This window comes from Pseudonaja textilis, chromosome 3 (genome assembly GCF_049901715.1).
Source record: "Pseudonaja textilis isolate UNSWEBS1 chromosome 3, rPseTex1.2, whole genome shotgun sequence".
Taxonomy (NCBI): Eukaryota; Metazoa; Chordata; class Lepidosauria; order Squamata; family Elapidae; genus Pseudonaja; species Pseudonaja textilis.
In genome coordinates, this window is record NC_141992.1 from 185,361,872 (window position 1) to 185,377,774 (window position 15,903).

Here is a 15,903-nt window from a genome sequence, read left to right on the forward strand (position 1 = left end):
TTCCTGGTTTTTTTTTTTTTTAAAAAAAAACATTTTGCTTCTCAACTGAAGAACTGAAGAAGCATCTTGGATGAGATGTGAAATGTTTTCGAACAATAAACCAAGAAGTTTCAGATGCTTTTTGGAAAAAGCACCTTTGGGATAGTTTTTGTGGGGCCCATTGCAACTTTGAAAGGCCGCTCAACAACCAGTCCTCAATTGAGGACTAGCTACATAGAAACCTGTTAATATAATAATACTACACTATTTCCTATTATGGGAACACATAGTTTGTTGTTTCTCACCTCTCTCTTTCCAGTTATTGTTTGACTTGTACCTTTTTAATTGTAGCTAGAGGGGAGAATCTGTTTTATTACAGAACTGCATAAGCCCCTCTGGCTAAAATGGGAGGTGAAAAACCGGGAAAATAAGTAATTTAAAAACATGATTTATATGTATGTCTCTCTCTCTCTCTCTCTCTCTCTCTCTCTCTCTATATATATATATATATATATATATATATATATATATATATATATATATATACATACATACATACATACATACATATATATATATATAGAGAGAGAGAGAGAATCCCACCACTGAGATATATATATATATATATATATATATATATATATATATATATATATATGTGTGTGTGTGTGTGTGTGTGTGTGTGTGTGTGTGTGTGTGTGTGTGTGTGGTTTATATCTATCTATCTATCTATCTATCTATCTATCTATCTATCTATCTATCTATCTATCTATCAGTGGTGGGATTCAATATCTTTTTACTACTGGTTCTGTGGGTATGGCTTGGTGGGCGTGGCAGGGGAAAGACTGTAAAATCTCCATTCCCACCCCACTCCTGGGGGAAGGTTACTGCAAAATCCCATTCCTTCCCCACCCCACTAACCTGCTTTCCAGCTCTGTTCTCCTGTGCAGGGCAACCAAAGAAGACCCTGCCGATCAGCTGGGACTCGGGAGGCAGAGAATAGATGGGGGAGGGGCCAGTCAGAGGTGGTATTTGCCGGTTCTCCAAATTACTCAAAATTTCTGCTACTGGTTCTCCAGAACTGGTTAGAACCTGCTGAATATCACTTCTGATATATATTCTGGGCTAAAAAAAGAACGTACCTGGTAGCTAAGAGAGGGTAGGAATGCAGTGGACTAAACCAAGCTTCCTTGATGCGTGGCATGCTTTCAAATATCAAGAGATCCTTCTCTGTCAAGGCAACCAAAACAGCTTTCCAAGGTTTCTCATTCTCTCCCAGCACCTGGATAAAACAAAGCAAGATTTCCAATGAAAGAGGCGCAAGGAAAGGATTCAGGGGAAGGCTGCTTTTCTCATGCCAAAATACCACAATGCCAAAACCTAAGACCAGCCCGCGCTGGGCCACAGCAAGGCCCACCTGCGTTCAAACTTTTGTTTCCCACAGCAAGGCAACGAAACGTTCCTGGCCTTGGGGCAGATGCTTTTAAAGCCGGATACTGAGACACGGAACATTTCTCCGCTCCTGATTTATGACCTCTGTACAACATCTTCCTGCTATCATTGAAATGATGTAAAGCTTGTCCTCATTACTGCAATTTTGGCTCAGCCATGGTTGGATGAGATTAGAAGATGCTATGAGTCACTGGTGTGAAATGAATACTGTATATCTTTCCCCTGGTGTTCCCTGGTATTTGGAGGCAGGCCTTCCTCAATCGGCAGAAAATATTGAGGCTTCCAGATTGAACAGACAGGCCTGGCTTTCATGAATTCATCCAATCCTTTTTTTTTTTTGTAGCCACTCTGTCAGTTTCAACTATGCAAGGAAGTGCTTTCCCCCCTGGTTGTTTAGGTTTTATTCATGTTGTGATGTCGAACCTTTTTCTTGTGGTGTGCTGAAAGCCCCGGCGTGCTGGCACCCACAATGCAATGCGCCCTGTGCCCCCTGTGCATGAGCACACCACACACACACACAGACACAAATACACCCCTTACCTGCACTGTCATGTGTACGTCTCCCAGATGATTTTTGGCCCGTTTGAGGCCTTTTTCGGCCTCCCAGAGGCTCGAGGGAAGTCTCTGCAGCCTCGGGAGGCCGAAAAATGGGCCTTCTGGAAATACCGGAAGTGCTTGTTTTCAGCTTCCGGATGGCTTCTGGAGCCTGGGGGAGGCCATTTTTGCCCTCTCGGGGGCTTGAGGAAAGCCTCTGCTGCCCTTGGAGGCCGAAAAACAGACCTGTTTCGTCACTTCCATTTTTTCCAGAAATACTGGAAGTAACGAAACGGGCCTGTTTTTCAGCCTCCAAAGGCTGCAGAGGCTTCCCTCGAGCCTCTGGGAGGCCGAAAAAAAAGCCTCAAACGGTCCAAAAATCAGCTGGGAGGCGCACACATGCGCAGGTATGCATGCCCACACAAATGGCTCTACAAGCCACTTGTGGCACACGTGCCATAGATTCGCCATCACGGGTCTAGCAGGTTTTCTTTCATAAGCCATTGTCCCTTCCCTGCTGGCTGCCTTGGTTGGCCAATCCATTTCTGAGGATAGGAAAAAGACCCAAACTTTCCTTCTTTCAAAGTGACCTTTCCCAATTCTATCCTGCCTCCTTGCTGGTCGTGAGATGAGGGATTTCTTTAGAAACTTTAGTTCAGGTGTCCTCAAGCTACGGCCTGTGGGCCAGATATGGCCTTCCAAAGCCTTTAATCCAGCCCACACAGGACCATGAGGTTGCGCTGCCCACATCCCCCCACCAACCCACCCCTGCCTTCTGGAGGCAGAGGAAACCAAAACTGGGACACGTGGAGGCCATTTTTGGCCTACCCGGTCTCAAGAGAAAGAGGGAGGCAGGCAGAGAAAGACACACACACAGAAACACCCCACCCCAAGACAGCCACATCCCTTCACTAATCTGCTTTCCACCCCCAGGAGCATAACAAATTAAAGTTTAATTTGTGTGTGTTGTTTAATGGACTGCTAAATTGGCCACGCCCACCCAGTCACATGACCACTTAGCCACAGCTGCCCAGCCAGTCTGCCCCCCCCCCCCCAAACAGTCCGAGGGACCATGAACTGGCCCCCTGTTTAAAAAGTTTGAGGATCCCTGCTTTAGTTTGTCCCCAAACCAAGAGAGTCAACTATTGTGCAGGCAAGCGCTAAGACCTTGTAGCTTGTGGCTTCTCCCAATTCCTCAGGGATTCATCTTAAATTTATTTCTAAAAGCACTCTTCCATTCAGCCCTATATGTTCTCCTCCCTGAGGATATAAAAGATATAACACTTTCAAAAACAACAACTCTGAAACAAAAGAGTTTTTGAAGCTGCATCTTCAATACAGTCTGGAAGAAGGAAAACAAAAACCCAGAAAATTTCATTACATGGCTTCCAAATGCCTTTTCAACTCTCTGGTTTTAAATGCAGCCAAATTAGCTTCCCGAAGAAGGTTTTTTGCCAAGGGGAGGCCATTACCAAGAAGGTCCTGAGATGTGTAACAAGGAGAATTGAACAGCTATTCTGGAGTCCAGTTTAATGATGGGACGCAAAGGAGCTCTTTTGGCAGATTATGATCCCCACCTACTGTACTTATATATGGACTGTTTTATCCAGATTGGAAAGTTACCTGTTATTTGTCAAATGAGGGGAAAAAAATCAGTATAAATGGTCCAATACAGCAATAGCAATCGCACTTGGACTTATATACTGCTTCACAGTGCTTTTACAGCTCTCTCTAAGTGGTTTACAGAGTCAGCCTCTTACCCCCAACAATCTCAGTACTCATTTTACCCACCTTGGAAGGATGGAAGGATGAGTCAACTTTGAGCCTGGTGAGATTCAAACTGCCAAATTGCAGGCAGCCGGCAGTCAGCAGAAATAGCCGGCAGTACTGCACTCTAACCACTGAATCACCATGGCTCGTATAATGTTGTAATATTATTTTCATTGCTACTGAAGCAATGAAGCCCTACAACACACGGGCCCAGGGTGTCTGAGGTGCCGTCTCTCCCCAATGGGGAAGCTCGCCCCACTTGTGCCAGTGAAAGAGTCCTGCCACGGATCCTGTCTGCTAAGGAATTCCAGCAGGTGGGTTCAAGGAGAAGAGCCTTTTCTGCTGTGGCTCCATCCCTGTGAAATAAGTCTTCTGTCAGAAGTGAGAACTGCCCCCTCCCTTTTGGCCTTCTGGCTTTGCGCTTGGCCTGGGTCCTCAAGGGGGACAACGACACACTCATCACTGGAGGTGGCTGATGGGGTAAGAAGACGTCATCCCTGTCCCATCCCTCTCTTAGTTCTCTTAGTTTCGGTTTTAGTACAGTTTTCAATGTTCGACCTGTACTTTTAAGTGTTAATATGCTTAATATTAATATTAATATGCTTTCCTTCATAAGGTCGCAGTGGGTCAGACACAACTTCACAACTAACAACAACAATGCTTTCATTAAGGGACACGGTGGCTCAGTGGTTAATAGGCTGAGCTTGTCGATCAGAAAGGTTGGCACTTCGATGGTTCGAATCCCTAGCACCATGTAATGGAGTGAGCTCCTGTTACTTGTCCCAGCTTCTGTGAACCTAACAGTTTGAAAGCATGTAAACATGGAAGTAGAAAAATAGGGACCACTTTGGTGGGAAGGTTAGCGCCTTTGGCATTTAGTCATGCTAGCTACATGACCACAGAGACATCTTTGGACAGCACTGGCTCTTTGGCTTTGTAACAGAGATGAGTATCGCCCCCTAGAGCGGGAAACGATTGGCACGTACATGCGAGGGGAACTTTTACCTTTTTATTCTTTCATTACTCTTACTTATTTTATAACTTGTAAGCAACCCAAAGTCACTTTGTAGGGGAGATAGGAGGCGTAATAAAGTAAGTGTGTGTGTGTGTGTGTGTATACACACAAAGTAAAACTTAAATTAAATAATTAAATCAAACAGATGGCCTTTTAATTTCTTATGTTAACAAGACTGTTTAATGAAGATTTGGCTGAACGGCTTAAAAATGAATTGTTTACTATTTGGATGACCGGTAATTAAATGGACTTTTTTTTTTGAAGAACTATTTTTTATCATGAACTGAGAACAGCTATTTTAATTAGAGTCCCTGTTTAGTAAACAAATTATCTCTTATTGGCAGGCTCCAACAGGTATTTGGAGTACCAGCAGGTATTCAAGCAGGTTGGAATTTAATTGAAGTGCTTTTGGATTTCATAACGGGAGGCTGCTTTTCAAGGAAAAAGTAATTTCTCCTTCCTCGTAGCCATTAACCCACTTCAAAAAGAATGTTTTAAGATATACAGAATCAGAGTCAGAAGGGGCCACAGAGGCCATTAAGTCCAACCTCCCTGCTTAGTACAGGAATTCAAATTAGAGCACCCCTGACTGAGGGGTGCCTAGCCTCTGCTTAAATACATACAATGAAGATGAGGCTACTACAGGTAGTCCTTGACTCATGACTGCAACAATGGAGTCCAAAATTTCTGTGAAGTGACTTCTACCTCTTTTTACAACCATTTTTGCCACAGTTGTTAAGTGAATCTGCCTTCCCCATTGATTTTGCTGGCCACAAGGTTATAAAAAATGATCACGTGGCCCTGGGGCACTGCAACCGTCATAAATATGAGTCGGTTTGCCAAGCGTCTGAAGCAAAGGAAATCGCAGGGCAGAAGTAAAGCATGTCAAATATAGACCTCAGTGGCCCAAGCCTTGCAAAACTTTCCTTTGTAATCAAAGTCCATGAAAGCAAGGTAATTTCCACGGTTGACGCTGATTAGCAGAGGCAGCCGTGAACACAGGATGTTGATACTTCCCACGCAGCAGGAAATGGACTATAATATATACCTTTGACCCTGGTGGCACGGAAGGAGGCAATAGTGGGAGAATTATTGCAAAGAGGAAAATGAAAAGAAACTAGAGCCTAGGTTTTCACTTCTAATCTCTTCCTGAGCCAAATATGCTCTACAAAGCCGTCCTATTTCACTATCAGATCTGGGCATTTGCCAAGGTATATAAAATCCTCCAGAGAGCACAATACAAGCCGTTGTTGGTCCCTAACAACAACAGCGATGCCAATGACAAATGCAATTGGGATTGGAGGGAACTGGAATTGGTGTAGTACCCTTTCTCTGCTGAGAGTTGACTGAAAGGTTGAGGAGATGAATAGGAAGACCTGGTGAAGTTTGGCCCTGGGCTGTGAACCAAGCAATGTCTGAGGAACATCGTGAGTCTAAGTTTATGGCTCTAAGTCATGGCCAAACCAAGATCCTTCCTTATTCTGATTGCTCTGGCCACCCCTAGAAAAAGGACGAGCAAGTTAATTGGAAGATGCAAAAACATACGAGGCCAGATTGGGGGCAATTTTCATTCAAGAAATGATGCAAAAGACTGGATAAATTGTGTAAAAATATTGTGTCCCACTTGGTATCTATGGCTGGCTTTTACACATTCTAGTTTTGTGAAATGCTTTTTCGTGTCCGTGTGGGGTTGGTGCAAAGGCTGCGCACACACACGCACACACACACACACACACACACACAAGGAAAAGGGGAACGGGGAAGGATGAGTAGGGTTCAAAATAGTTCATCATGATTAAACCCTTTCACACAATTATCAGGATTAGGAATAGGGTTTATTCAGCAATATTTCAGAATTACTGAAAAGATACGTTAAGAATGATTTATTATCTGCCCTCCTTTCTTCCTGCCTCTTAGGTATTATCTGAAGAGCTTGCCAAAATCACGTAACAGCCTGATACATGAGAACTTTAACATGTTTTTACTCCCGTGTTATCACTTCTCTGGACACATGGTTCTTATTTTGCCATGACGTGATCTAACAGTACAGTGGAACCTCTGGTCACGAACGCTTCTGACCACAGCCAAATCGGGTTCTGACCAAAAAAGCCACAACATTTTTGAATCGGGTCACGATTCAAAAATCGGGTGACGATCAAACCTGGCCGCGGCCTATTCCCTTTCTGTGCCGATTTCCCCTTCTGCACCATTTTTCTTTTGTAGGCACAAGTGCAGTCAGTCTTACTTCCAGTCATGACCAAATTGTGTTGCGACCAAAGTTACAGAATGAATTACGGTCGTGACCCGAGGTTCCACTGTATAGGGCAGGGGTGTCAATCTCAAGGCCTGAGGGTTGCATCTGACCCACGGGGTGCTTAGATCTGGCCCTTGAGGCCACCCTGGAAACAGCAAAGGACCGGCACACAGTGCCTCCGCGAGTGGCCCTCCTGAGCTGGCAGAGGGTTGCAGGAGGCCGTTGCAGCCAAAAACGGATCTTGGGAGCCCATTTTCGCTGGCAGAGTATTCAGGCCACCACTGGCGCTGACATGAGTGATGTCGAGCTGGCCACACACACACACACACACACACACACACACACACCCCTGAGGTCAAACGCAATCCTGATGTGGCCCTCAATGAAACTGAGTTTGACATTCCTGGTATAGGCGAATGTATCTGTTTATTCTGCTAAAAAGAAATAATTAAATATAGAATAATGGTCCTTGCCATCTATTAGCCATTGGAAATTGATTTATTACACTCTTCTTGGTCTCCTTTCATGCCAATACTTAGTAAGACAATTAACCAGTAAACATAATACAGTACGATCAGATAAAATGCTTATTTTTTCCAAGAACAAAAGCTTTTTAAAATGAGAGTTCACTGAACAAGCTACTGTGACCTAATTTAGGCACGGTGAAATGCCAAAAAGGAAATTCTATTATTGCCAATTTTGTTGCCAAATTCCACTGATCCTGGTCCAAAAGTCAAACCAAATTGGTTTTTAAAAAATACTTATAATAAAGAAATTATACTAAAACTGCATTTTCTCTAGCCTTATCTAAGGTGCCAGAACATTTCTTAACTGATAATTAAACATGGCTTGCATATAGAATGATAGGTAAATAGATTAATGAAAAGTTTCATATGCCTTCTGGAAATTGTTCAGTTTTCTGTTACATGTCCCTCTGTAGAATCATTTGCTACTTAGGCTCATTTGTGAGAAATGAAATCACCCACCCAACTCCAAAATAGCAAAATTACATTTTTATTTAATGTTAACAACTGCTGAAATACGCTTTTGTAATTCTGCAGCACTCTTCTCCAACTAGATATTCCTTTAAAATAATGAAGATTCCCCAGGCTCGGGATTTCCATCCAGCATGGCCAAACTCTTTAATCTCAGCCCCACTAACTAAAAAGGAGTTTTCATCTAATAATTCCACAGAACAGCCTTAATTTCTACAGGTGTCACAACCAAAGCAGTTCAAAGTCGCACAACCTTTAACTGCGGAGATTTCTCCTCCTGTTTGAATACTTGGCTTATTTGTTATAGACTGCTTGAGGTATCAAGTGCAGGATAATTATCAGATGGCATCTGGTTTATATTTTAAATATTTGGGGGATTTGTTCATTCTTTTGGATATGATCTCAAATCACACCCCAGGCCTCTTAGTTATTCCAGTAAATACTCAAGACAGCTGGGAAAAATGTTTCTGAACTGTACGAGGGATTATACTAGGTATGTTCCAGGCTGAATGAAAATGTTGATATGCAACTAAGCAGCAATGAGTTGTGGGTAAGGAACATTTTCACTAAAGTGGTAAACAGTTTTAACTACAGGTAGTTCTTGACTTACGACCATAATTGAGCCTGGAATAACAACAGTAAGTCATTATGGTCCTAAGTTGAAAAATCACCTGATTGGATCAAATTTTATGACACTTTTTGCAGCAGCCACAAACATCGTGATCATTAAGTAAATCAATTTTTCCCCAATGGGTGTGCTGGAAATTCATGTTAGAAACCTACAAAAAAAGGCATAAATCAAGATCATGCGATCACAAGATGCTACAAATGGCCCTCGGGTGAGCCGGCTGCCAAACATCCAAAATATAATACGTGACTGAGGAAGTAAATCAACAAAAATAGATTTTGGACAGCCATTGTAACTTCAAATGATTGATAAGCAACTGGTTGTAAGTCAAAAGTCTACCTGTAATCTTCTGCAACCTGGTGCTCTCAAGACACATAACAAAAAATAGCTTCAGTGATTTCTACCTGAATACCTAATCTAGCTATTTTAAACCAACTATAGTTCCTTTTCCTTAGTTGGGGAAGAATCAAAAAATCAAGGGGTGACCTACAAGGTCCCTTCCAACTCTGATTATCTGATATCCTTTCCTTGAGAGATCTTATGAAATCCAGGGATGTCTAACTGTAGCAACTTTAAACCATGAAATTCTGGCAATTGAAGTCCACAATCTTAAAAGTTGCCAAGGTTGGACACCCCCTGCCTTAAGCCGTTCGAATTTCTTTCATTTTTAATACTGGTTTAACTAATATTGGTGCTGCTTGCCGAATTAATTACTGACGGATTTCGTTTCAAATATTGCAGCTGGGTCGCTTTATTGGGTTGGCTTGTGGTCTGCAATTGTGTTTTAATGTTTTGTTAATAAGCAATCCAGAATTCTGTTTTGTGCATGCATGTGTCCATATGGAGAGAAAATATACAGAGATACTGTTTAACAATGGCTTCTTCTTGTGAGTGACTACTGATGCAAAGGAATAATCAAAATTGGACTTGCATATTTGTGTTGGCAAAATCTACTAATCTGAGCCACATGTTGGAAGAAGATGTGAGGAACAATCCTGCACAACATATGCTTTGGCACGGAGTTTCAATTGTAAGATTTTTAAGGCTTTCAAAATTCAAGGTCATTTTTTCTAATGCTTTGCATAAAAGTTGGCCTTCAATGTTCATTTCTACCCAGATGGCATTTTTCATAGTTGATGATCTTGTTCTTTCGGTTTTACAATTATTATAAACATACTTGCGGAAAGCAGCTTTTGGGTCTCCTTTATGAAATGCCCTTACTGAGTAGATTCACCTGTGCCCATACAATTATTTTGTTGCATTAAAACACACACACACACACACACACACACACACACACACTTTTAAATCCTTAGTTTCATGGGGATTTCTTCACACCAAGAATGGATGAACATAATTTTTATCCATCTGACATTACTTTCCTGCTTTCTGAACTAATAGCAGAGTTTTATTCTATTTTTTTTTAAAAAAATGCACTGTGTCCAAAATTGTACTGGCTAAAAACTTAATAAGTAATTAATAAATTATAAATACACTGAATTTTTAAAAAAACTATAAATAAGGAATCTTTAAGGCACCCAGAGATTTCAGTGCATTGGACAAACAGAAGGCTTCACAATAAACAGTAAGAAGATGTTACCATGCTGAAACCAGGAAATCACTGTCAGGAAATTTCTCCTTAGTTCCAGGTTGCTTTTGAACCTAGCCCCATTATCTACAGGGGTGGTTCAGTCCCAAATTCTGTATTTTATCTCACAGAACAGATTCCTCTGGAATGAGAAAGACTCCTTCAAACGGTGAGCTTTCCTAATTCACCAAACCATTAGGTTTTTTTTTTAAGATTCCATTTTCAGTTTGTTATACCTCATCCAGACTAATTAGTGTGCGTTCATGCGCTCGCATGCCAGCACCCAGAAGGCAATGCGTGCTGCCCCCCCATGCCCCCTGCACATGCATGTGCAATTCCCCGCAGTGCGCTGTGCTTCTGTGCATGCACATGCGATTCTCCTGCCGCATGCCATGCATCTGTGCATGGGCGTGCATCACCCCTGTGCACCATGTCTCTGCCCATGTGTGCACGATCACCCCCATGTGACATCCATCTGCGCATGCACACGCGATCCCCCCGTGCATCTCTGTGCATGCACGTGTGTCTCTTGTACCTCCTGTGCATGCACGCCAGCTACACAACAATCAGCTGTAAGGCAGCGGCATGCGCACATGCGCAGTGAGGCTCTTCCGGGCAAGCTCTCACATGCTGGCAGAAGTGGCTCAGTGTGCCACTTCTGGCACGCATACCATAGGTTCGCCAACACTGGTCTTCGAGAAAAGAATTGGTTATGTGGTATATAAGGCGGGGATGGAAAAGAGACGTAAACCTGGTTATCATCCACATAAAGAAATCCAGCGTATTACTTCCATGGTTTTACAAATACAGTGGAACCTCAGGTCACGAATGCTTCTGTTCGTGACCAAATCAGAAGATGACCAGAATTTTCAGAAGAGTTTTGCTTTTGGTCACGAAGAAGATTTTCGGGTGGCAACCAAGCAAACCCGAAAATCGCCATGGCGATTTTCCCTGCCGTGGTGATTTCCCCTTTGGCGACTTTTTTTTTGGTCTGCGCATGCACAGAGGGTTGTGCTTCTGATCACGACCAAATCCGGTTGCAACCTTAGTCCTAGAACAGATTACGGTTGGGACCTGAGGTTCCACTGTATACTAAAAATGGCATGAGGGTGACTGCTACCACCCAGCCCCAAAGCCATAAATGAGAACAGAAGTTCTCCAGTTCTACTGCCTGAAAGCTACACTCAAACTAGGAACAAAACTGTAACAAAGTGCCCTCAACCTCCAACTTCTAAACATGAGCCAAGACAATAGGACAATCAAATAAACCCAAAAGACCAAAGTCATTCAAGAGCCTCAGTAGGGACAACTAGCATTTAGCATAGTAATTATGTAGAAATGAGTCTCTTCTTAATCATAGCTTTAATCATAACCAAACAACAGTACTCCTGTATTAAATTTTGTTAACTAGATGAATAATATACAAAAGGTGCCAGCTTTTATAAAACCCCACGCACAACACAATGACCAGCTTCAAAACTAACCTTTGACTCTTTCAACCACAGTACCACAAATGAAACCTCTTTACTTTTCTACCAATCTCCAATTCAAGAAACAAATGCATCTACTGACTACAACCCAAATCTTATTCACAATTCCCACTTTCACAGTTTCAATTACTTCCTTCAGCTGCACATTAGAATGAATGAGCTGGAAGGGACCTTGGAGATCTTCTAGTCCAGCCCCCTGCTCAAGTAGGAGAACCTATACTATTGCAGAAAAGTGACTGTCTAGACCAGGAGTGTCAAGCTCAAGGCCTGCTGGCTGGATCCAGCCCACAGGGTGCTTAAATCTGGCCCACTGGGCCGGTCTGGAAATATCAAAGGACCGGCCTGCAGTGCCTCTGCTGGCCAAAACAAGCGGCTGGGGCAGGGCATGTGTGGGCCCTGTGCAGCTGGTTTTCGGCCACCACAGCCTCTGCTGTCAGGGTGCTGCAGGAAGCATCCGTCCCGTGTCCCCCCACCCATCCTGTGGAGAACTACAATGCTGATCCAGCCCTCAAAGAAATCCAGTTTCACAGCCCTGGTCTAGACTCTTCTTAAAAACATTCAGTGATGGAGTGCCCACGATTTCTGGAGGCAAGCTGTTCCACTGATTAATTGTCCTCACTGTTAGGAAGTTTCTCCTTAATTTCAGGTTGCTTCTCTCTTTGATTAGTTTCCATCCATTGTTTCTTGTCCTGGTCTCCGGTGCTTTGGAGAATAATTTGACCTCCTCTTCTTTGTGGCAGCCTCAAGTACTGCAATCCTGCTATCATGTCACTCTTAATTCTTCTTTTCTTTAGACTAGCAAACCCAAATACTGCAGCCATTCTTCATTCATCTGCTTGTTTACTTCACTCAGCTATACAAGCCACATTCCAAGAAACTTTTTAATTCCTATCGTTTTTTCTTTCATGTTCCCCCGTGTTCCATAACTTTCCCCTTCCTTCTTTCTTACACTCACGGGATATTCTTTCTACGGGTAATCCTCGAGTCCAACTGAGCCAAAAACTTCTGTCGCCAAGCGAGACAGTTGTTAAGTGAGTTTTACCTCATTTTACAACCTTTCTTCTAACATGTTCCTTTTCAAATTATCAACATTTCGCCACCTCATTCTTTTTCTTCTTCCTCCCTTTGGTCAGTTATCCAGAGAATTTGTCTCTCCTTTTTGCTAATATCAGGAATTTCAAGTTGAATCCCCCCCCCCAATTAAGTTCTCCCATGAGCTGTTCAGAGCATCCAGTAGTGGGAGGTGCTTCAGTCTCTGCATGTCTAGGCTGGGCTTAATTTGTGGGATGCTCCTCCTCCTCCACAGTATTCCTCCCTAGCGTTCCCCAGTTTTGGCTCAGCCTCGTGAGAGATAGGCAGTGCTTGTGATTCTTCCTTGGCCGAACCAGGAAAAATTCTTTCCTTGCTAGCAGGTTTGAAAGTTAATCAGCTTGTCTTTAGAGTCCTTTAGCCTTCTAATCGCACTGGGATCTCTCGACGTTGGCTCACATTACAGAGATCGCTCGCATTACAGAGAAGTGCCAATTCGCGCTGCAAAGCGGCGGGAGGCTCCAGCACTGCTCCGCGCCCCCTCCCCACAACCGATCTTTCTACCCCTGCCATTCCGACAGATTGCCGCAGAGTTTTTTTTACCCGAACAGCGGCGTGAGCTCTTTGCTCCAAACAGAGTTGTATTGCTTTCCTTCCTCTTCTGAACGCCACTTGGGGTGGAGGATTCAAATGCTTAGTGCCTTCTGTCGCAGCGAGCGACCAGTCCGTTGTTCCATCTGCGTTCTTTCGCTGCCTATGGAATTCCCCGCAGGGAAGAAGTTTAGAGGGACCCTCGCAAGGGTGAATACCAATAACAGACACCAGACATCCGATTGTTTTCATAGGAGGGAGCACTTCACACCCGGGGCAGATGGAATGACCCAGGCAGCAGCAGCCGCAGCAGGAGGAGCCCCGAGTGCTTTGCACAAACCCTCATTTATTGTTCTATTTCAAATGGGAGGGGGAGCACACAGGGGGTAGCAGAGTTTTACCTTATATGGAAGAACTCATAAACAAAGAACAAAGAACAAGGCATATGATAGTTTGCAAGTTTTGCTTATATGCTTATCATCCTAAGCTAATGTGTCCTGGGATGGAAAGTAACAACAGTCAGTGTTTCGTGATCATATTGAAACATTTTGCAGTTGGCTAAAACAAGGTCATTAGATACGTGCAAACATCCCTGTATCTGTGTTTGACAATGTCTGCTTAATGGTGGAATAGCTACAATTCCTCCTTTTTTATTATTTTTGTGATGCTGTCTCCAGGTAAAGTCCTTTTTCCTCTGAAATGGATTCACAGGGTGGCAACAAACCCTTCGGTTTGTTAAGACCCTGCTGCACCAGTTCGTACGAGGAGGAACACTCACCTTCTGACTCTTCATCACTCATATCCAATAAGGCTCCTTTGGGAGCATAGGAGGCATTTGTATCTATTTCATTCTCTGACCCTTCGTCAGAAGACCATTCCAGCAGAGGCTGTTTAACAGAATCTTTGGATACAATAACAGATGTGAGAAAACTGACCGTTTTTTGAGTATTATTGATTTCACTATCAAGTGCTTGTAAGCGACCCTTTAAGAATTTTAGCAATCGTCCCATAACACATGGACCTATTAAACAGGCAGGTGGGTACTCCTTTTTTAGGCTACATGCATACGTCATAGCAGGACAAAGAAGCTTTCTACATAATTATGCTAATGCAAAAACTATGCCATAGCTGATATCTTATGCTCCTACTTCTCAGCTCCTCCCAGTTACTCTTATCTCCATAACTTTCGTTTCTCCCATATTACTCTCATTTCTCCGCTTCTCCAGCTAGTACTTTTTTCACACAGCACCTTATCACATGGCTACATTCCATTGTCCATCCATCACTTATCGTACCAGTCAGTAACAGTACATTGCAACAGCCTTCCACCCTTCTCCGCCATTTAGCCTTATAGGAAAAGCCATTGGAGAATATTCCTTCACACGGCGGGAGTTTGCTGCTGGGGAGCGAGCCAAAAGATTAATGGCGGGAGGCCATCTTTTCTTACAAGACCTCGTGGCCGTGCACCTGTATTCCATTTTGTGCTGTGTGAGGTAACTCTGTTCCGAGCAGAGGTTCCCTTCAGGAACACTGGGGACCACTATACCCTTGTCTTGGTTTTTTTCTACATTCAAGGCTATTCTTACAGTTAAATTGTTGGCTTAACCCTCACAGCCCAATCAACCCAGTGGCACAACAGCAAGCACCTAGGCCTGTGTCCGCCTGTGCAGGGAAGCTGATGAAGGCTTCTACCTTATCAATCTGGGCCTTTAGGCGTTCTCAATTTGGCTGTTTGGTTTCTCAGCATGTAACATCATGCCACTTAATTAATATTCATATACATACTGCCATATATATATATATGTGTGTGTGTGTGTGTGTGTGTGTGTGTATGTGTGTGTGTGTGTGTGTTTATATAATAATACAATAATAATAATAATTTTCTCTTCGGTATAATATTTTAATATCAATAAAATATTATTGCTGAGATACGACTCATTATAAATAGGTATTATTCAAAAACCAAAAAAGGAGGAGGAAAGGGGGCAATAAAAACATCATCAGGGCAACCGGTCTGTCCTCAGATCTGGCCCCCGGGCGTGTCAACCGCCTTCACAGTATTGCATTGTATAACAAGCATACTGCAATTCCAACTTTAATCAAAATGGCAGACAGTAGCAGCTCTCAGACCTCATCCTTGAAGGTCAAAGCCAAATCTCAGCACAAACCTAAGCAGGCTAAAAGGAATTCTAAAACTTCAGAAAGGGATGCCATCAGGCGCCATAAAGTTTTACAAAAACAGATAGATAAGTGCACATGGGAGGCGCACAAGGTCTCACAGGACTTCCCCTCCTCCAGTCCAGGTCCATCTACCTCTTCCCACCCTCCTCCTCCCCCAGATCTCTCCCTCTCATCCAGGCGCAGCTTGGCTCCCCAAGGCCAACAGGCCCAAGTATCTGGGACACCGACCATGCGAAGGGCTCCCGAAGCTACATTCACTCTGACGGCTGCTGGTCTTCGTCAGGACGACATTCTTCCAGAGGAAGTTCCAGAGAGGATGAAGGCCTGGATGGAGCTGGCAATCCTCCAGGGAATTGGAGCAGGTCTTCAACACACAGTTATGACCAGGGAATATCCT

At 43.4% G+C, this 15,903-nt stretch overlaps 1 protein-coding gene across 1 annotated transcript in view; it reads right to left on the reverse strand.

The window, feature by feature from the left end:
* Positions 1-15,903, reverse strand: part of SNTB1 (syntrophin beta 1) — a 119,359-nt gene that overhangs the window by 16,743 nt on the left and 86,713 nt on the right. Inside the window, exon 4 of the mRNA XM_026703614.2 lies at positions 1,122-1,261. Within this exon, the coding sequence (XP_026559399.1) occupies positions 1,122-1,261 (140 nt within the window). The remainder of the gene's footprint in view (positions 1-1,121; positions 1,262-15,903) is intronic.